General features: G+C 41.6%; 1 protein-coding gene across 1 annotated transcript in view; it reads left to right on the forward strand.

The window, feature by feature from the left end:
* Positions 1–21,384, forward strand: part of CAPN9 (calpain 9) — a 281,553-nt gene that overhangs the window by 174,548 nt on the left and 85,621 nt on the right. The window contains exon 10 of the mRNA XM_078649072.1: positions 14,830–14,987. Within this exon, the coding sequence (XP_078505198.1) occupies positions 14,830–14,987 (158 nt within the window). The remainder of the gene's footprint in view (positions 1–14,829; positions 14,988–21,384) is intronic.

Raw genomic sequence — 21,384 nt, forward strand, 5'->3', positions numbered from 1 at the left:
GCAAATGAGAAGTAGTCCCAACTCTCACAAGATTTTTCATAGAAGACATGCCTGGATGACCTTCATGTCCAAGTCTTAAAATCTCATCTTGCATAGACTCTGGAGGGACACATTTCCCATCTTTAAATATTAATTCACCTTCTACTTCCTGCTCATCTGATACTTGTTGGGAAGGCCTCATCTCTGAAGGTACTCCTTTTTCTCTGGGCCAACATTCCATGTGAAATTTCTTTAACAATTTCCATCTCATGTTCAACACTACTTTTACTCCATTCCTCTTCAGAATTACTCCCACACTCCCCAGTCACATAATCTCTAATGGATGCAACCATCTCAATATCATCACACACTTCAGAGATTTTGTTACTAGGACATGGTAATCGGGACAGACAATCAGCAGTTATATTTTATTTGTCTGGTACATACTCCACACTGAAGTGTTACTCCTGTAATCTAGATGTGAACCTAGTTATGCGTGCTGTGGCATTCCAGCCCCCATCAGGTGAAACAATCGCCACCAAAGGTTTGTGATCCATTCTGAGTACAAATCTATCTTCCCACAGTGTTTGATACCCCACACACATCCCAAAAGCTGTCTCTCAGTGAAAAAATATTTATTTTCTTTGTAATTGGGTGTGTAGGAGGCAAACGCAATGCACCATTCATCTTTAACACATTTCTGGAAAAAAACACCATCTGTGAGATGTTGGCCTGACATAGGCTGTCTACTAGTTATAGTGGGCACCTTGCACCGGTCCAAACAACCCTTATTGATGATGGGTTTAAGACAACATTTATTGAAAGATATCCTAGTGGTAGCTATGGAGAGAAGCCTTCAGGCTAAGTCTTGAAGGAGTGTAAAGCAGCTTGGTTTACCAGATTATAACCTCTTGAATGACCAAATGAAAAGGGAACCACACAAGGTATACACATAAAATATATGTATTTATTACTAAACATTCTCTACTAACATCTTTATGAGATTAGAGAACAAGATACACAATATCAACACATCAGAACGTAAGTAAATAGCACAATATACAATGGGTCCCAGGGGGAGACCAAACCATATATTAAGAAAGTGGTATAAGAACTACGACTTGACTAGACACAGTGCCTAGAGCATGTAGAATCGTTAGGACCCCAAGTAACCACCCAGGGTAGTGACACAGGGGATCCACTGGGGGCGCTCCATACAATCCTATGGGAAAGTCGCAGTTGGAATTTTAAAGATTAAGGACATTTCGGAGAGGACTTGGAGCAAACCCTTTTAGACTTAGAAGGTTCTAAGGCCAGCACCCATGTGAGTACCAGAGTACTCATGTTACCTCACCCACGGAAGTCGGGTGCATAGGTGCCAAATGGTGTCTGGAATCGACGCTGTTTTCAATGGCAATTTGCTGCAAAGTGCTGCTGCCGTGGAAAGGAAAAGTGTCTGATTTGATCCCAGCTTGGATCAGAGATGTGAAGAACCTTAAAGCAGAGTGGACAGGGTCTGGGTCATTTCAGGGTGACAAAGGGCACGGTAGACCAATGGCCACCAATGTCGGGTGTTTCAGGTGCGATGAGGTGAAGCTTGACTCTGCTGCCACGGGGACCAGGAGACATCGATGATGACCAGAGTCCGCAGGCAAGCTGCCCTACAAAGGATGTCGAGTGCTGGGGGGTCAGTGTCCCAGCCGCGGCCCATGGAGGGAGTAACGGTGGGGCAGGAAGGCGGGGGTGGGGCGATGCAGTGCGCGCTACGAAATTCGTTTTCTTAATTAAATTGTTTACTTACCTGCAATTATCCATATGCCGGTTTTTAGCACCCTCCACCCTGCCCCTCCCCACCTTCCTGCCCCACCGTTACTCCCTCCACGGGCCGCGGCTGCAGTGTCCGTATCGGAGACCAACCAGCCTTTGCAACACCAATCCATGCGGTGAGGGTAAAAAGCCTTGGAATAGGGCCAGCAAGGTCCGGGTGACTCCCCAAGCAATGGAAAGTCAGGGCACAACTGGAGCAACCAGGTAAGCCTGTTCAGAGTTACAGTACCCTTCTCAGGGACCCACAAGTCGACGGACAAGGGATCGCGGAGGGACCTTGAGAGGAATCACTAATTACCAGCCCACTGGTCACTCATGGAGTGTAGGCCAGTAATCTTCAGCGGAATTACTGCTCGGGGTCTGGACTACAAGTAGCCCAATGCACAGCCTCAGGGATTGGCAAGAAGTATATGCAGCTGCAAATGGTCACAGTGTCCAGGGGTTCGGGTTGCACGGTCCCCAGTAGGGCTTTGGATCTCAGGTTTGCTGAGAGCATGGATCGGCCTCGGGGAAGCTTGGAAACCCACCTCCTGTGTTGCAAAGTCTTCGGCGTCCTTCAGGAGCTGCGTAGTTGCAAACCAGACAGATGCAACTTTGGTGCCTGCCTTGCGGGGGAGTAACTCCTTTACTATAAGGGAGATTCTTCAGTCATCTAACGAAGTGTAGATGGAAGTTCTTGGACTCTGTAACATAGTTTCGTCCAGGTAAAATCTAAAGTCCTGTAGTCAGGGGTTCCTACTTTATACCCCAGGAAGGGGTGGGACAAACTCTGGGTCCCACCTATGGGAGGGTCAGGATAGAGGGGTGGTTACACCCCTATCCTTTGTCTAGTTTCACACCAGAGATGGGGCTGGTAGCCCTTGCAACCGGTTTGAGCTGGACTATGCACAAGGACACCAAATGTGCCCCCAGTGCAGACATCAATGCACCCACCCAGCCCTAATACACTAAAGCCTGTCTGGTAGGTGGTTACACCTCCCTGTGGCAGGAAACCTATTGTCCAGCCTCCCCTGCCGGAGTTTCATCCAGCAGCAGGAGGGCAGACTCGTGTCTGTGGCTGCAGCATCCATTTTGTGATGCCAGGGTTCTGTTAAGCTGTTACCAGGTGTACCGGTGTAGTCATATTTCTCCCTCTAGGAGGGTGGATTCATACCTCCCCCACCAAGACTGGCAGGGAGGAATGATTCAAAAGTGTTTGACACTAAACACGACATGTTTCCTTGCAGCCATTCCAAAGTTAGCATTTAACGTGAGGTTATAATGCACTTAAGAGTATATGGTTTGGCTGCATCACAGAACAACCTCGGATAATAGATTCCGAAGGCTGCAGAGGGGCCCTGCACATGCATGGGCACCCTCCCACACAAAACCCAGCACCCTGCCTTCAGGATTGATAAGGCCTGCCATAGGGGTGACTGATAGGTTTATATGTGCAGTGATATAAGGTAGATATATGGAACCTATATCTAAGTAAGGGGTGCATACACCACCTTACACAGGCTACTGTAGGAGACCTGTTGTGTCATTTTTAATAATCTCTCAGGGGTGGCATAATACATGCTGCAGCCCCTGAGAGGCCTCTGGGGTACCTATGACCTATGTCATATACTAGGGACTTATAAGGGTACCCCAGAATCCATTCTGTGGTGTACTTAAAGTACATGCAATCATTTTAGAGAGGACGCAGCTAGGCTGGGTCCAGGATAGCAGGGCCCCAGCCAGACTAAAGTCGAAAAACAGTGAAACATCAGCGAAAAGTGGGGGTAACTATAAGTAGCAGATCCTACTCTCCTACACCATCAATGCCACATAAACTAGCATCAACAGTGATATTACAAACTTGGTTTACACAGAATGGTTTCAACATAGGAGCTTGTTCAATTTCTTCCTTAATGTGCTGCAAGGCATTCTTTTGTCTTTCCGCCCAAAAGAATTCTGCCTTGTGCCCAGTTAGCTCCCTTAGTGGCTCATCTTAGTAGCAAAGTTCTTAATAAACTTGCTATAATATTCGCACAACCCAGCAAAAAACACACGTTTTTCCCTGTTGTCGAGAGCAGGAGTGTTTACAATAGCATCTACAAGAGATTTTTCAGTAATTACTCCATTTCCAGAAAGAGTATTCCCCTAGGTACTGAACCGAATCGCAGAACATTTTGCACTTTTACTCCTTAAGAGTCAGACCATGAGATTCCAAAAGTTTGCAAACTGCCATAATATGTACAATATGCTCCTCTTGGTTTTGATTAAATATAGGTATATCGTCCTGGAAGTATTTCACAAAACCATCTATATCCTTGAAAATATGACACATTGCCAATTGACGTGGCAGAGGCCAAACCAAAAGGCATCCTCTTATACAGGAAAAGACCCTGTGTGTAAGGAAAGCAGTGGATTGTTTTGAGTCATCAGTCAATTCTATTTGGTGATAGGCTGATCGAAAGTGGAAAATACTTTGCCTCTTCTAGCATGCAAACGACTTCATTAATATTGGGCAAAGGGTGACCATTCACCACCAAATTAGAGTTTCGTGCTCTTAAGTCCACACATAACCTCATACCTTTGTCAGATTTTCTCGCCAAAACTATGGGAGAAACCCATTCCGATGGATCTATTCCTCAATAATATCCTCATCAATAAGTCCTTGTAACAAATTCTTAAGTTCCTCTTTCACATTCACCTGTACCCCTCTAAGTTTTTGTTTGACCGGTACTGCTCCTTTTTATCTTGTGACAAAAACTATTACGTTTCCCAAGCTTTTCTGAGAACACGTTAACTGGCTAATACCACCATTTTTGTTATCAACATCAGATACCACCAACACAGGATCACAGTTTCTTGGGTTGAGAATGAAGTCCAAATTCCATTTATCCCTCCAACTAAGATATTTATACCTTTAAATGATGTTTACAATTTAATATGTTGTTTCTTCAAATCATTGAGGCAAAATATTCCATCAAAGCAACTCATAAAATATTCTTTAGTAATTATTGTCCAAGGTGAACCTGAGTTAGCCCATAGGCTCCAATTCCACATTCAAAACCTGCACAGTACAACTCTGGTGCTTCCACCTTCTTAATTCTCGTCCTCATTTACACAAGAAACTTTCCCTTTAGCAAATACTACATTACATTACCATTCCTTTAGAAATCTCTGCACACAACAGCAAAATGCCCGCGGTGTCCACATTTCTTGCTTTCTTTACCTAGTGCAGGACAACTTGGAAAAGATGCCGCATGACTAACACTCCCACACCTAAAACAATGGAAAAACGTATCAAATTTTTTGTACACACTCTGCTCACCATTTGGATTTGCAGACTTCACACTGCACACATCCTCCACTAACACTTTAAGATTTCATCAACTTCTCTAACTGTTCTATTTCTTTGGCAGTGCTGATGAGATCCCGTAAATTCGGATCACTCATAATCTGCAACTGCTCTTACACCATTTTACACCGGACGTGTTCTATGATTTGATTCCTGATCATTTCATCTGTTATGAGTCAAAAATTACAGTTAATGGAAAGAGCTTGCAACCCAGTAAGGAAATCACCAAACGTTTCACCATCTTCCTAAGCCCTGGTATAAAACTTAAACCTAGTTAGAGCAACACTGGAAGTAGGTTTGAACCTGGTCTCTAGCCTTGCTATGGCTTCTTCAAAAACATTCCTGTCACCACTACCATGAGCTTATGGTAGTGTTCTAAACACAACCTAACCTTCTGATTCCAAACAATGTAGAAAAATATTTTTCATCCTCTCAGCTGACTATCTTTCACCATCAATAGCCTAAAGATAAGTCAAAAATTCCTTTGGTTAGGAGAAACTTCAAGGGAGGATCAAACTGCATTGTAAAATGTTGTAAAAGCAAGTATTCTCCAAATATAGGGGCCCATTAGGATGGCGGAAGGGCCGCCACCCCCACATGTGCGGTGGCGATCCGTCTACCATCAAACATGGATTTCCCACCCGCCATATTAGGATGACGGGCTGATCCACACATCAACCGTGGCGTTTGCAAAGACCGTCCGCCACGGGACCGCCACAAGCAATCATACAGATTGCCTGGCAGATGGTCCAGATAGTCTAAAATGGTGGTGGTGCCTAGCAGGCACCGTCCACCAAATTAGGATGCTGGCTACAGCCAGCATCGCCGCCATGGAAAGGCTGGCAGGGATTTATTACGGGGGCCTGTTGCAGCCCCCCCTTGTGTTGGGGCAGGTGTGAGTGCGACATTTCACAGCACTAAGTGGCAGGCACCGTGTTGTTCCTGGGACGTAGTGCAGTGAAATGCACATCCTGCCTTTTTGGCATTGCGGCGGGTGCTGCAGTCAGCAGCACCCGCAGCAATGTTAAATGGCAAGATGCGACCCCCATGGACTCCAGTCCATCCGCCATCCTAATGAACCCCATTGTTTTCTTTTCCCAGTTTTCCTTTCCCAAGCCTGGAAAAAATATATCTTACTGCAAAGCACTTATAAAAAAATATCCGTGTATCAAGAGTTTAAATAGTTGCTTACTTGAGTTATCTGGCGTAAATGCCCTGTGTTGTGTCACAAGACCGCTAATATCCTGGATGGATATAATATGTAGTGTTGCGCAATGCACCAAAAAAAGTCCTGTGAGCGCTGTGTCTCAAATCAATGCAAGCTTGTGGAACATCACTGATTCCTGCAATGCCACGTAGCGATAGAAAGGTCAATGACATCACACTGGTCAGTGGTTGCATGGGCGGCAGGCAGTTTCCTAGGAAACAGTACACACGGTAAGAATAACAACAATACGCATGACGGGCATGCTGCACAGCTCGCGCAGTAAGGCAGTTGGCAAGAAAAAAAAGGAAAAACAAATTTGAAGAAAATACCCTTGGAGCAGGTGTTTCCTTGAAGCAGGTGTATCTGTATAATATCTAGAATTCGCAAGAAACAGACCGAAAATGTAAATCCAGTGTAAGTTCTTCTGGAGAACAAATCACTTCTGTGCTGAAATGTTAAGGTAGCAGAAGGGTCTTCAATTTTTGCCAAATTTGTAATGATCCAGTTCAGCCAGTTGTACTTTGTCACAGCACAGTACCAGTGGTTGTCTCTGGCAAATCTTCTGGAAAGTCTAACTTCCTTTAGAGGTTGGAACAGACTATTAATAGCATTTAAACCTATACAAACACCACAACCAACAGCAATAAAATAAATGCAACCATCATTTCCTGCCACGCCGTGCAGGGATTCACAAAAACTTCCATTTCCCTATGTGAGTTTGTGCTGCAGTCAGTTTCCGACCGCAGCACGAGCTTCCGTAGAGAAATGGAGGTTTACAACCGCACCATGTGTGTTTGCATTATAATGGGGGTGCGGAACCGCCAACTTACTGTCGGTCAGTTATCACACCGAGATGGTGTCGGACAGAAGCAAGTCAGCCCAACATCGTAATCAGCCCCAAAGTGTCATACTCAGGAGGTGTCAAATTTACAAGTTCCACTACACTCAATACAATAGTAGGGAAAGTGTTAGATTACGGAGGGATAAAATGTACTAGTCCCACTCCAGTCAGTGCAACAGTAAGGAAAGTGTTGGATTGCAGTGGGCTAAAAATTGACTATTTCCACTCCAGTCAATGCAACAGTAGGGAAAGTGATTGCAGAGGGGCAAAATTTACTATTCCCACTCCAGTCAGTTCAACATTAGGGAAACATGTTGGATTGCAGAGGGGTCAAAATTACTATTCCCAAACCAGTCAGCGCAACATTAATAACAAATAAAATATCTGTAACAATATTTTTTTTAAACAAAATAAATTAAAATAAAATATGTAGAATAAAAACACAAATGTATTTAATATAAAAATGTTAAAAAATAAAAACATATTGCAATATTAAAGACATATCACAAATATTATTATAAGTAAAACACAAAAATATTTTTCATACAAATAAACATTTGTATTTAGAAAGTGTTTATTAACAAAAACAATGTATTCTATAAATTTAATTTAGTTACTTCCCGCCCTATAACCACAGAAACCTCACAACCTGCACCTAAAGCGTAACTAAAACAAGAAATCAAATACACTATTAATATAAATATTTATCAACAAGCAAATGATCATTCATTAAATATTAATATTAATGCATTTTAATAATGTATTTTCCAGCGCATACCCCCACAAAACACACAGCACACATCAAATGGACAGAAATGTATTTACACAATTAATATAATAAGTTATCAAATTAATCATTAATTGACAAATAATTATTATTTACTTAAAATGCACTTACTTCCTACCCCTACAAAACCCACAACCCACATCTAAAGTAAAAATAAATAAATTAATTGCACAACTTACGTAATTAGTTATCAATTAAACAAATATTATTTATTAAAAACTAAGAAGAAATTCATTAAGATTAATTAAACTTCCCACCTTTCCCTCCGATAAACCTCAAACCCTCCACCTAAAATTAAACTTAAAAAAATTAGTAACACAATTAAAATAATTATCCTACAATCAAATAATTAATAGTTTTTACAAGTAATTATTAATTAATACAATTAATTTACTCTCCACCTTTTACCTCTATAAACCCCACAACCCGCTCCTATAAAAATGTTATAGAAAAATTACTATAATTATTTATCAATTAGTTCTTATTAATTAATGACTAATTATTAATTAATTAAAAATAAATTACTTCCCACCCTTCACTCCTATAAAACCAACAACCTGCGCAAAACCTTTACATGTAACAAATTTAGAGCGCAATTAGCATAAATAAATATCAATTGAATAAATAATATTAAAAAGCATAATATTCATTAATTTATTATTCTTAAATTGCTTTCCATTCTATACCCCTATAAACCCACAACCCGCTACGGACCTAGAAACCACAAAATGTAATTAAATTAAATGTCATACCTACTAAAAATATTAATATAGTGAGAAACATAAACAATAATTAAACAAATAATTACATCATAAACATTTGATATATGCTAAAATACATAACTACAATTAAATAACAATATTTTAACCAACTATATTTTTGCTAACAATATTAATGACTTCTATATTTTAAAAATCAATATTACTCACCTAAAATTCGATATTCTTGACATCAATATTTTTGATGTCGATATTTTTGTATCGCGATATTTCTGACTCAATATTCTGTCTGAATACCTCATTGATTACCACTCCAAATGACCAGAAGTCAAATTTGTCTCTCAGGCTACTTCACAAGTTGTTATAAAACTCTTTAAGGAAGTTTTTACCCGCGAAGGCAGTCCTGAGGTTTTGGTGACGTACAATGGGTTCCAGTTGAAGTCATGTGAGATGGAGGAGTTCCTGAGGAAGTGTGGCATTAAACATGCGATTACTGCTCTATATGAACCACAGTGTAATGGCCAGGTTGAGAAGTTCAACTGTGTACTTAAGGATGGCGTAGCATGGGCCAGGAAATCTGGATGGGAGTGGAAAAATGTGTTGAGTGAGAGAGTATGGATTACCCCTCATTCTGTTACGGAAACGAGTCCTTTCCGGTTATTGAAGGGAATGGATCATATGTTTAAGTTATGCCCTTAGTAGATAAAATGGAAAATGCCTGAAACTAATGCTAATGATGTACAGAGTGCCTCGTTAAGGGTAAAACACAAACAGGAGAAAGTGATAGTAGAGTATGATGCCAGGTGGAAGGTGAAAGTGCCTACCTTTGCGGTGGGTGATTGAGTGAGGATACTCAAACATAGTTTCAAGGTAAATGGTGCTTCAAAATGTGGTTGTGCACTGAGAGTGGTGAAAGTTAATATGAACAGTTTAGTGACCCAGGATGGCAGAGTCTAGAATGGAAGGAGAGTTGTCAAGTGCCCAACTGGAGTGACGGAAGAGGACCATAAGAGCTTTGCTGATGAGAACTAGGATACGGTCAGAATGTACAAGCAGGATGATTTTGCTAGAAGTGAGTGTCAAAGTAGTAACCTGCGTAATGAGAGTTCAAGAGGTAGTGTCAATAAACCCACTGACACAGAATCTGTGGCTTTCACACTTAAAGTGGGCAGTAGGATTGGAAATCCTCCTGTGAGGATGAGGGATTATGTTTAGAGCGTTCGTCTTTTTGTTGTATTAAGGGAAGTTATGTGTTCTATTGTCTTTATAATGGTTGTATTTATTGTATTGCTGTTGCTTGTGGTATTTTCATATGTTTAAATACAGTCAATAGTTTGTTGCTATGATGCAAGGTCCAAGTTCTAATGGAAGTTAGACTTTCCAGACGATTGCCTGAGACAGTCACCCAGGTTTAATCATTTTTAAAAATAGAAGCCCCAGGGGGTGGTGGTTCCCGGGGCTGCGGGGGGGGGCTGTGCGCCCCGTGAATATTTCAGAAAAGCCCCGAGGGTGGCAGTCCCCGGGGCTTGGGGGGGCCTTGGAGGCCCCCTACAAATTAAACAAGCCCCAGGGGTTTCGGTCCCTGTGGCTGCTGGAGGTTTTCAAATTTCTCAGGAACTACAGAACAGATTTACAACATTTATCAAAAAGGGCTCTTTCTGAAACAAGACCTACGTTTTTGCCAAATTTGGTGTAATTTCATTCAGAAGTTCAGGCTGTAGCTGGGTCTAAAATTTCCTATGGAGAATTACATGGGGAAAACACGTTTTGGGACCCCCCTTTATTCTCAGCCCCCGCTTTTGGAATCACGCTGAAACTTTCAAGACAGGAGCTAACCGGAGCGGGCCACTAGTTTTGAAAATTTCGGGAAGATTTGTCAGCAGTAGTTTTGGAGATATTAAAAGATATCCACATTTGGATATCTAGAGGCGCTGATCCTCCGCAAATTGTTCACAAATTTACACACCAACAACACAACTGTGATTGGCTGGCCACAACCTGAGTAGAAAGTTGCTGTCAACATTTTACACTTCGTGGGAATGGTCCTCTGCAGTGAAAAAAAACATGGATTGTGGAATAAAGGCCGTCCTGAGATCTCTAGAGACATGCAGTAATCAGGTTGCATTGTCTGTGATGTTCAGTCCATCTGAATGCAAATGATTTAAATTCTATATCCAGAGGTTTTCTATGGCGTCTAGTACTTCTTCCTGTAAGACATGCTTGAGAAGGAAAATCTTCAAATCTGTCAGCAAATGGTCCTCAAAGTTAAAATGCTGCTACAGGTCGGATATACAGAGGATAGCTTCACATTTGAATAATCTGGAAAGCTGTTTATTTACATATGTCCTCATTGCTGCAGATGCTTCACTTCTGATTGCTTGGCTGTAGATGGAGCTAAGTTTAGTGTGGAGTGGGTGACATGAACTCCAGTTTATATACACTGACACCTTATGAAACGCGGATACTTTCGGAAACCTCAGCGAACTGGGTAGTGTGGAATACAGCAGCTTTGGTAGCAAGCTTCCTGATCGGTGTGCGACAGGAGCCTTTTCGGAATTGCTTTATCGATTCTCAGTTCCCTGATCCAGTGGCACAGGGAATGAAGTTGAGTCCTTGACGTTGTTTGGAAGCACTTTCAATATAGGACTCTGGATGATACTTTGATGGATGATTGAATCACCCCTTTAAAAAGGAGTTAACTCCACTCGGCTGATTCAAAGATACACTGTGTTTGGCCATATACTCTTGGGGTCATCTTTAACCCTTGGTTGTCCCACCATTTGTCCTGAGGAAGACTCACACGGTCCAGGTCTAACTCACCGGATGACCAGAAGTCGAGTCGAAACGTCGACGATATCTTTCCCACCTAGGATCCACTTTTGCAATATATTAAAATGTGCACACATTTGACATGGTTGTCTGTGTTTAGCTTATATTGACATCAGCTGTTATTAAGTATTACTTTGTGGGCCAGGTTTTCGACACGGAAAATTGTAAGACCGTGATTTTTTTATTTAAATGTGAATATAATTTTGCTCTATCCATTATCCTGAACTTTCCTTCTTTCTTTACTCACCGTACACACTTTTGATCACTTCTTTTGTGCACGCTCTTTTGGGCAACCTTTTACTCTAAAAATATTTTTGTAGATCACCAACCATTTGAATAGAGACAATGAATTACATATTGTACTCTGATTTGATACACTGTTGTTGTAGTGATATTTCTTGTTTGAGGGAAGTAACTGAGTCTATATATAGGTTGGAGCGGATTCTGTAGGACCGCCCAGGAACATTTTCATTGCATGAACATATACTGATTTAATCAGACTAGAAAGAAATAGGTTCTGGGCCATTGTTTATCTTTATTATATACACTGAGCAACTCGTGGTACAGATCAATAACAATTTTCCGTTTCCTGAACATTGAGTAGTACATACAGCAAAAGATGATGTTTCTGTTTAGTATTGCTGCTGGAGCTTCAGTATTGCTACTAATGGAACTATAGCTGTTGAATTTCAATGGTTTTGTATGAGTGAAATCTTAGCCTAACTACAACGTCCCTGTAACTTTGTTTATTCAGTGAATTACTAAGGTTTTTTTTTAATTTTATTCCCTAACTATAGCTTCAGAATTTCTATGGTTGATGGTACAATGGATACAGTTGATATAAACTGTAAATTCTCCCAATTTTCTACTTCCTGCATTTTGATACTATAAATATGTCATCAATGTATCTTAGCCATACCAGGGGTCTGATGCTAGAAGAAGCAAGTATATGGTCCTTTAGTTTGCCCAGGAAGTTTTTCGTATATGATAGAGCCATCCATTTGTCCATGAATGTCTCTTGTATCTGCAGATAGTGTTTTCAATTGGAAATACAATTGTTGGTTTTAAGGATAACTCTTACAACGTTGGTAAGCACTTTAATTGATGGCTTTTTCACAGTTCCTTCATTAAGGTTTGTAAGTGTTGGTATCCATGAGTTGTGCCCCTTAATATAATCACTTACTTTTGTGGCAACCACTACACCACCTTTGTCTGCTGGTTTTATAATGACATCTATTCTCTGTTGTAGGTGATGGAGAACTATTCTTTCTCCTCTGGTAATGTTATCAAAATCATTTTAGGTGCTAATTATCTGATGAGTTGGTTGATGGATGAAATGTATATAGCATGAACATAATTTCAACTGCATTGAGGAGTCCATGATTTGGGATGACAAAACGTCTTAAATGTTTCTGGAAGGTACATTGGCAGATCAAAATCAGTATTATTGATCAAGTATTCTGTATGTCTACATCTTCTCTCAAATGTGTTTAGGGGTCTGATCATGATGGCAGTATTATGGCCTTAGTACAAAACAGAAATAGAGTCCTTTTCTCAAAAGTTGCATTTACCCTGGTGATGAATGCCCTCTAGTTAAGTCAATATGTGTCTTAGGTCTGGAAGGGTTGCTGCTGGCTGATTCTATGCAGTCTTTTTGTCCTATCACCCTTCTGTTCTTGTTATGCTGTTTACTCACAAGACTTACACTGACAAGCGAATCTTCACAAATAGAATGATTTATGAATCGGTAAGGTGGAAGAGGATTAAAATGAAATCTTAGCATGTCTCTTTTTGTTTTTATCAGGTTTAATTTTAAAAGCATTTGTGACTGTCATCTTTTTACTTCTGCAATCCTCTGTAGTATGTGTGCCATTTCAGAGTCACTTTTGTCTTATTTAATAAACTTCCAGTTATTTTTGTAGTTTGATTTTAAGCATATTCATTGTTTGAATGCTTAATTTAACAGATGCTTAAAGTAGTGCCATTGATGAGTTATGCAGTAAAATAGTCCACGTAGCACACCATACAAAGTTAGTTCAAATTGTGGCGTAGACTTAATCTGCAACCCCATGGAATAGATGTTATATTTGCATAGATTTGTAAATGTGCTTTTGTAAACTGGCACTTGCTGATATTCACCTGAATAAATAGTCTTTCTTCATGGATATTTCATTTTCTTGTGACTCAGTGTATCCTTTGAGATCTGGATTTCAGGCTTTCCATAAAAAAGGCATTTTTTGTTTTCTGTTGAAGAAATCTGCACAAAACTTTCCCTAAAAAATGTCCTTCACTTATGTTCCATCACAGAGTATTTTGAGCTGATCTACCAAATGAGGTTCAAGAAAAAGGGGGATCCTAAAACATTGTTTTCCCCTATTTAATTCCTATAGGAAAGTTTGCTCTCTGATTCAGAAAATAACAGCTGAACAGAATAATTAAAAAAATAGCAAAAAAAAGTGAGTTCTTTGTTATTTGGTGTAAATTCGTACAGTAGTTTTTGAGAAATTACCATTTCAAAAGGTTCTCGGTGGGCATGAACAGTTTAACCACCAGAAAAGATAGTAATATTTGGATCGTTGGTGTCTAAATATGCTCTGATTTGTGATTTTAAAGGGGATTGGTTAATCCTGATTGGCTGGCCACAACATGAACAATATATTGTCAAAATCTCCTTGGGGAGAGGGGTTGGCTAAGGCGCTCGACCTCGGACCTGGGGATCTGGGTTCGAGTCTCGGTAACGACGCCAAAAACCTCCTGTGATTCTGGGCAAATCACTTAATCTCCCCGTGCCTAAAAAAATTAAAGTGTGTCCTCATGTAACGTAACTGGTGCTATGTAAAGCGCTCTGATACCTGATTCGGTTCGGGTCTAGTTCGCGCTATATAAAACTCTGCAAAAAAAAAAAAAAAAATGGTCCCGCACTCTAAGCATGCATTATAATAAAACCTATAAGTGAGCAGGGTGAACATGTGGGGTTGGTCCAAAGGAATCCACCCTTAAACGGCTGGCCAGAGCATGGACAACATATTAGAATTTCTTAAAGCTCAGACATCTATCTCAGAAAAGACTGCCTCTTGTGCTTCTTTTCTTCCACCGCGGCAATCTAAATCATCCTCATTTACCTTTTGACTTGTCCCTGCAGGTTGACTTTCAGAAGGACTGCCTTTATTGTGTGTCTGTTTCAAAGTCCTTGAAGGTGAAAGAGGCATTTAGGATGCCTGGGGAAAAGTCCTTAAGAAACAGTGAAATAGGCCTTCAATATATGTTCTCTGGTGCACACACTAACAAGAATGTTTTTCTTAAAAATTGCAGAAACCTTTTGGACAAATCCGCAGATCAAACTGCATTTGAAAGAGAAAGATGATGGGCAGAAGGATTGCACATTTATAGCAGCTTTGTTACAGAAGAACCGACGCAAGCTGAAGAAAGTTGGAGCTGATATGCAAACAATTGGATATGCAATTTATGATGTGAGTCTATTCTAATATTGTCCTGTGCCCTTCAGTGGTTACCAGCTCAGATAGTTAAATAAGTTCAAGCACCTTCTATCTGAGGGTGCATAGAAGTTTCAGTGACAGTGGGGGTGAAGGCATGCTACACAAAATCTGTCCACATTATTTACATGTGCCTACTTGGCCGCATGTATTCAAATTCAGATAACTGTACTTGAAGGATTCTAATCTGACATGATGCAGGTTTCCCTGAATTATTATTAAAACAAACGATTTCAATTACTATAAAAGTATACACTTGCATATTTCCAAATGTGAGAGAATAGATTAACCTCAAAAGGGCTGTGCTCTTGCCCTTGATAAGAGTACATCTTTAGCAATTCCCAGAGTGGGAACCTGTCTGGAAAATGGTTTGTGTATTACCACCGACATGTATGATTGTGCATTATCATAAGCTTCCACTTCTTGTTCTGACTTGCAACAACCAGAAACCTTCCACTGGAGGACATTTACTCACACGGAAACCTGATTATGAGTTAATTTTTTTGAGAAAGTGAAACATACTTCTGTGAATTACAAAAGTTATTCTGCACTCAACAATAAGTCTGGTTTTCATGTGTAGGCCAAATGTGCATGTGCAAATACCTAAGTGAATGAGGCACTGTGTTGCCAGAATGATTTGCTTGCGAAATACACTGGGATCACAAAAAACCGTGGTAATCAACTGCTGTTAGAGCTCCTCTTGTAATTAGATTAGAAATGTGACTTTTAGGGAATGAACAAACAGCCTCTGGACAATGGATAGATGCAAATGATAGATTCCCATTCATTGTCTTCTTCAACACTCGTTCCTGGGGACTGTGAGACAGGGGGACAATCCACACAAGTGAGTAGGGATGCGCATTATTATGCTTAGCAATGTGTTTTTAAATGTCTCCAGAGAGAAAGTAATTTGTCTAAGAAGAAGCCCTTTGCCGCACAACTGAGTTGTCGAGGTTGATAAACATTTCCATTCTATCCCACACTTACTCAGCCTTTAATTTGGAGCAAGTTTAGCTTTCACTGCACAGAGGGTGGATGAACAGTTGGAAATGATTGTAACAATAAAGTCACAGCTTTGTGGGTGCTCATTGTCTTTCTAGTGGATATCCTTGCCCCTTCCCTTCCCTGGCAACATCAGGAACATCCATGCACCACCCAGTTTCCCTAAGTTAGTACTGTGAGGAATTATTAAATGGTAAATACTAAATTCCGTCTGCAGGAATAAATGTCAGTAGATCTTGAGTCTCAGAAATAGGATCTACTAAATTGTGCTCCAAGATGTTGTTTATTCATCTAAGTTAGTGTACATAAAATATAGGGAATTGAGCCTACTATGATTCTGTTTTGAAGAAGAGCCACGTTTTCATGACAATTGGAACACTATAGCGATCTCTATTGAAGACAATGGAGCAGCAGCGGCCTACAAAACCTGTTATAGGCCCACTGCTCTCAACACTACAATGTCTTAATACACAGCCTCTGCCTATCCTTTTCCCCTGCCTCTCCAAAATATATGGATTGGGTAGGAGAAAGGCAAAGCCTGTGCAGCTGGGACACTGGAGCCGCCCCCTTCCTTTATTTCATGTCTCATAGGGGCATATTTACAAGCCCCTATCGCCACTAGAGCGTCACTTTTTTTGACGTTGTAGTGGCGATACGGGCCTCGCCGTATTTACAAGCCATTGTTAAGCCACATAAATTGGCTGAACGCCGCCATGTAAATAAGTCACCCTTTCACGCTATACTTAGCGTGAAAGGGGTGGCCATTGTGCAGCACACATAAAAACGACAAAACACCATGCATGACTGTTTATGTACAGCAAGGTGTCCCTTCCTGCACATAAACAAACCTTTAAAAAATGACAAGTTACAACTTCTATGTGTTCTCAGAAGTTACTAATCAACAATCAAGAGTGTTTTTGTGCAGGAATGGACACCTTTCTGTACATAAACATTCATTACCCACAACGCAGGCACCTTTGCACTATGGTGAAAGGGTGCCTATGTTGGCGCTAGGCAGACAAAATTAGCGCCAGCGCAGGGGGAAACACAGGGCTGCACCATATTGGTTCAAATTAAATATGGTGCAGCCCAGCGTTTCGCTAGAGACGGAGGACGGCGTTAAGCCAAGAAGGCTAACGCCGTGCTCCGTCACTTCCTTGAAAATATGAGCCATAGTGTGACTGAAGCCTCAGAAGAAGGTAGGGGGAATTTTGTTCAGCTTCTGGGTCTCCCTTGCTCGTGTGGACAAGAAAAGGGAGTTTAGCTGACCCCAAGGTGAACTAGGGGCTATCTTCATCCTCCTATCACAGATATTGCTGTGAATGTTCAGCAGTTAAGAGCCAGGGCCCTGTTAACTGTTGAAAATTCCCAGCAATAGCTGTGAAACAAAGTCTTCCAAGCCGCGTTGGGGTTTCAACCCTCTTGAGGTCTCTGGAAGGTGCTTTTTTAAATTAGAACAATCTTCCCTCATGGAGTGGAGTGTTCTAATAACTTCACTATCTGCTGTAGCTGGCCATATCGGTCATTAAAGGCCCTTGTACTGCCTTTCATGGCTGGTGTAGACTGCTATGGCGGGCTATAGGGACATAGTAAAACACAATACACTGAAAGAAGTAGAAGCTAATACATCAGGGTGCACGAATGGCACAAGAATGTTCAATGCTTCTGGCGAAATAGCATTTTACTCCAGGAGTGTTCACTCATCTACTAATAAAATGACAGTTTTTTTAGGATTTTCCTTTGTGTGTGTTGCCACCTCGTCTTAAGTGGATATCAGGCAGGACTAGTGATAAGGGCTATAAAGAGGGTCTACTGCTTTTCTATATTTCTAAGATGTAATGAGTAAATAGCAAAAGATAGATTTCCCAAATCAGTTTGTACCCCACCAGACCTCATTCAAACATGTAAAATTAAAGCACAGTGGGCCACATTTGCAAATGTTTTGCTCAGATAGGAGTAGTGAATGTTCTAAGCCCAAACTGCTCTTATTATGGTAGAAAATCTGCCATATAGTCACCACCATAACTTTATGGTAGAGCTGCGAACGAGGACCTCAAAGGTGGGGGTGGCCATGAGAAATGTATTGAACATGCTCAAACCCTCATGTTTGTGGGCATTTAAAACATTTTGCAGGTAGTTTCTCACCAAAATGGAACACTTGGAAAGCGGCATCTGCCCTGTCCACCCAGTGGAAAATCTGAAGTAGTAAATGTTACCCACTAACAGTACTCCTGGTAGTCACCTACTGCTATAGAGTTCTTAGAGCACCGTAACTATTCTATGTAAATTCTCAAAAAGTCAGACTCTAATCCAAAGATGAAAGTAAACCTACTGAAGTGGTATTCTGTCTGTTGCCAGCCCTGCTTTATGAGTGGGTCAAAACATATTCTCTAGCAATATACACAGCACATTATGTTGACCCTGTAGAAAACCTTTTGAGATTTGAAAGAATATGAAAATAGCAAAACAATTGCACTGTATCAGTTGGTGGAAGAGCATATGGGCCTCATTTAGTGTACGTCAGGCAGCCTACTGTCCATCAAGGTGACAAAGGTAATTACCTCCGCTACCCTCGCAGGCCTACCAACAACCATATTTGGAGAGCTCTGCCTGTCCAGCAGTGGACTTTGTGCCTTCAGAGGAGCTGCTGCCACTGCAGCTCCTTCAAAGGCACAGAAGGTTTTCCTGAGCGGCTAGCATGTTTCAGGCATCCGTTCAGCAGACTCATTTGCTTTCTAAAAGCAAGCATTTACAATGCAATGGTCTCGTCTTTGTTAAAGTTAGAGCTATTGGTATTGCTCATGACATTATTTTTGTTTTTAAAAGATATAAATAAATGGCATTGTCATTTACAATGCCAATAGCTTAAGGGTGAGGACCAACAGTATGAACAACAGAAATAGACAAGGCATCAGCGGCACCAAGGCAGCATGGTGACAAGGATATGGGCTGCCACGGTATACAAAAAGAGAATGATAGTAGGAGACCCGTACAGTGCGAAAGGCATATGCGTGCACAGACAATTATACAAATCGGCACACCAATAGTGCCAAAGTAGGAGATTACGAGGGCGTTAAAGATAAAAAAAACACGGCTGCGACGAGGGGTGTTACTTTGAGCAGAGGATCAGGCGGTGGAAAAAACCATCCGGGCAGGGTAACTGCGCGCTCACAGCCGAGATGCAAGGCACTGTGTCGGGAACAGAGTTTAAATATTTAGCGCTGGGCTGAAACCAGATAAATAAGAAGATGGACTATAGAGGAGCTTCTCCTCTTAGATTAACTAACAAAATAAACAGAGGACAACAAGAAGGGAAACAAAGTGGGCAAAAATGGGCGCCATGATAAAATGGTGCAGAAAACTACATATGCAGTGGTCGAGGCCAATACCCCATAACATAAACCGGGGATGAAAACAAAAAGCATGAACAGCGCCGGTTACCTTGGAATCTGCGGGGCAGGCGAGGCTTTCAGGCGGTCTCAGTCCCAGTCGGCTTTTCTTTCAGGACGCTCCCCGGCCTCGGGCAGCAGCTGCGCTTCGTGGATGAGCGAGGGGGAGTCCTCAGAGGCTGGGACCAATCCCAGCGTGGCCCCACGATGACGTGGTGGGAGTCCCTACAGGCGGGAGCCAATCCCAGCGCGGCAGGCCGATGATGCTGCCGCAATCCCTGGGGGCAGGAACGAACCACAGCCTGCACACCGATGATGTAATCCCCGTCCTTTGCAGACTGGGGGGCGTGTTTTTTGTTGAGTGACAGATGATGTCACGGATAGAAAGGACAGCAAAAACACCCCCCTCAATCCGAAACGGACAGGGCTTAGAGTGACAGGCAGAGCTCTTCTCCAATGGCTGGCCGCCGTTTAGGAAGCCAGCCAATGGAGAAGAGCTGGCTCGTTTACCTCCCTACTCTAAGACATAATTTCTCGCCCGGCGAGACTGCGCAAGCGCAGCCTAAGAAGGCCGAAACCTAACAAGCTTCCAAAGACAGAAAATGTATTACCCGACATCATGAGAGTTTTCTCCCAAGGCAAGGAGCATCATTTCTTTTTCTGTCCGGGACCACCAAGGTTTCCCTGTTGCCAGTCCTTCTTTGTGAGTTAGGTGTACTGTTTGGTTTTCATGTGTTCCCTAATAGAAATAGAAATCCTCAAACCATCTACCACAAGTATAGCAGACAGTTTGAGGTACCTTCTTCGGCGGTCCTAACTCCATCGATGCCAGATGAGTGAAAAATTGTCATAAAATATCTTGCTCTGTCAAAGCAGCCACAGTTCTTTCACCAAAGGAGGTCGCAGGCCAATGTAAAAGACTAAGGTGATCATTTACAGTTGGCTGGGTGGGCCATTAGCTCACCAGGTCAGCAGCAGTTGCAGTGAAGGCAGAGGACTTTGATGAACAGGTGTTATATTGTTTTCGCCCCTCATGGTAAAGTTTTCTGACAAGCAGGGATTTTATCTCCCTGTATGTCGGGCCATTGATTGATTTCCATACTTGGGATCACTGTAGCTCACATTAAAATCTTGTACCCCTCAACCTCATCACTCCCCCAATAGGACAGAGCAACCATCACAATGATCTAGCAGCACAGTGAGTGCTGGCAGTCCAGTCAAGAGTGTCTACCAGATGGGCGAACTGAGGGGCCAAGGGTAAAAACCCTGCCTAGCTGCCTGTCCCCATCTTTCAATAAGACAGGGTGGCCAAGATGGGTGACTGAACTGGCAATTTCCTGTTCAACCAAATCATTAAATAACTCACTAAGTCTCAAAAGTGTCCTCTAGTAACAAAACTCCAAGCTTCTCTCTTATTCTTTCATTGGCATTTTTCACATCAGATTGTTGTTAAACTGTGATTTTTTTCCTCAGCAACTTATTTCGTACTTCGACATTGCTAATAGGCATAGGGAACATGTTTCGACCAAGTATTGGCAAAACAATAGTAGTCTATAAAAACTCTTAAATGTAATACTACATGACAAATAAACACCTTTTTGGAGTTGCATTTTCTGAGCTCTGCCTCTCTTAACTGTGGAGCATGTAGAGAATCGAGAGCTTACTTCTGTAGGTCTCATGCATTTACACAGATGTTACCCACATTTGACAAATCGTCACCTTTGGTCATTTCCACGAACTAAAAAAAAATAAACTACTGGAAAGCCTCCCAAATGATTCTACTGAGGTAAGACTTTTCCCATGAGTCACTTTTCTTTAAAGACAAACAAATAGCTGTGCTTTGCTGCTCTGTATAAGTTTCCCCTCTGTCGTTTGTTTACATCCTGGAGGCCAATGCAGTTGTCTGGGCCAGAATCTTGAGGACCCTGTAATAGTAACACTCTTGGCTGGTTTCTCTGCTGGAAAAAAATATAAAGGCCATC

Source organism: Lissotriton helveticus, chromosome 6, assembly GCF_964261635.1.
Source record: "Lissotriton helveticus chromosome 6, aLisHel1.1, whole genome shotgun sequence".
Taxonomy (NCBI): domain Eukaryota; kingdom Metazoa; phylum Chordata; class Amphibia; order Caudata; family Salamandridae; genus Lissotriton; species Lissotriton helveticus.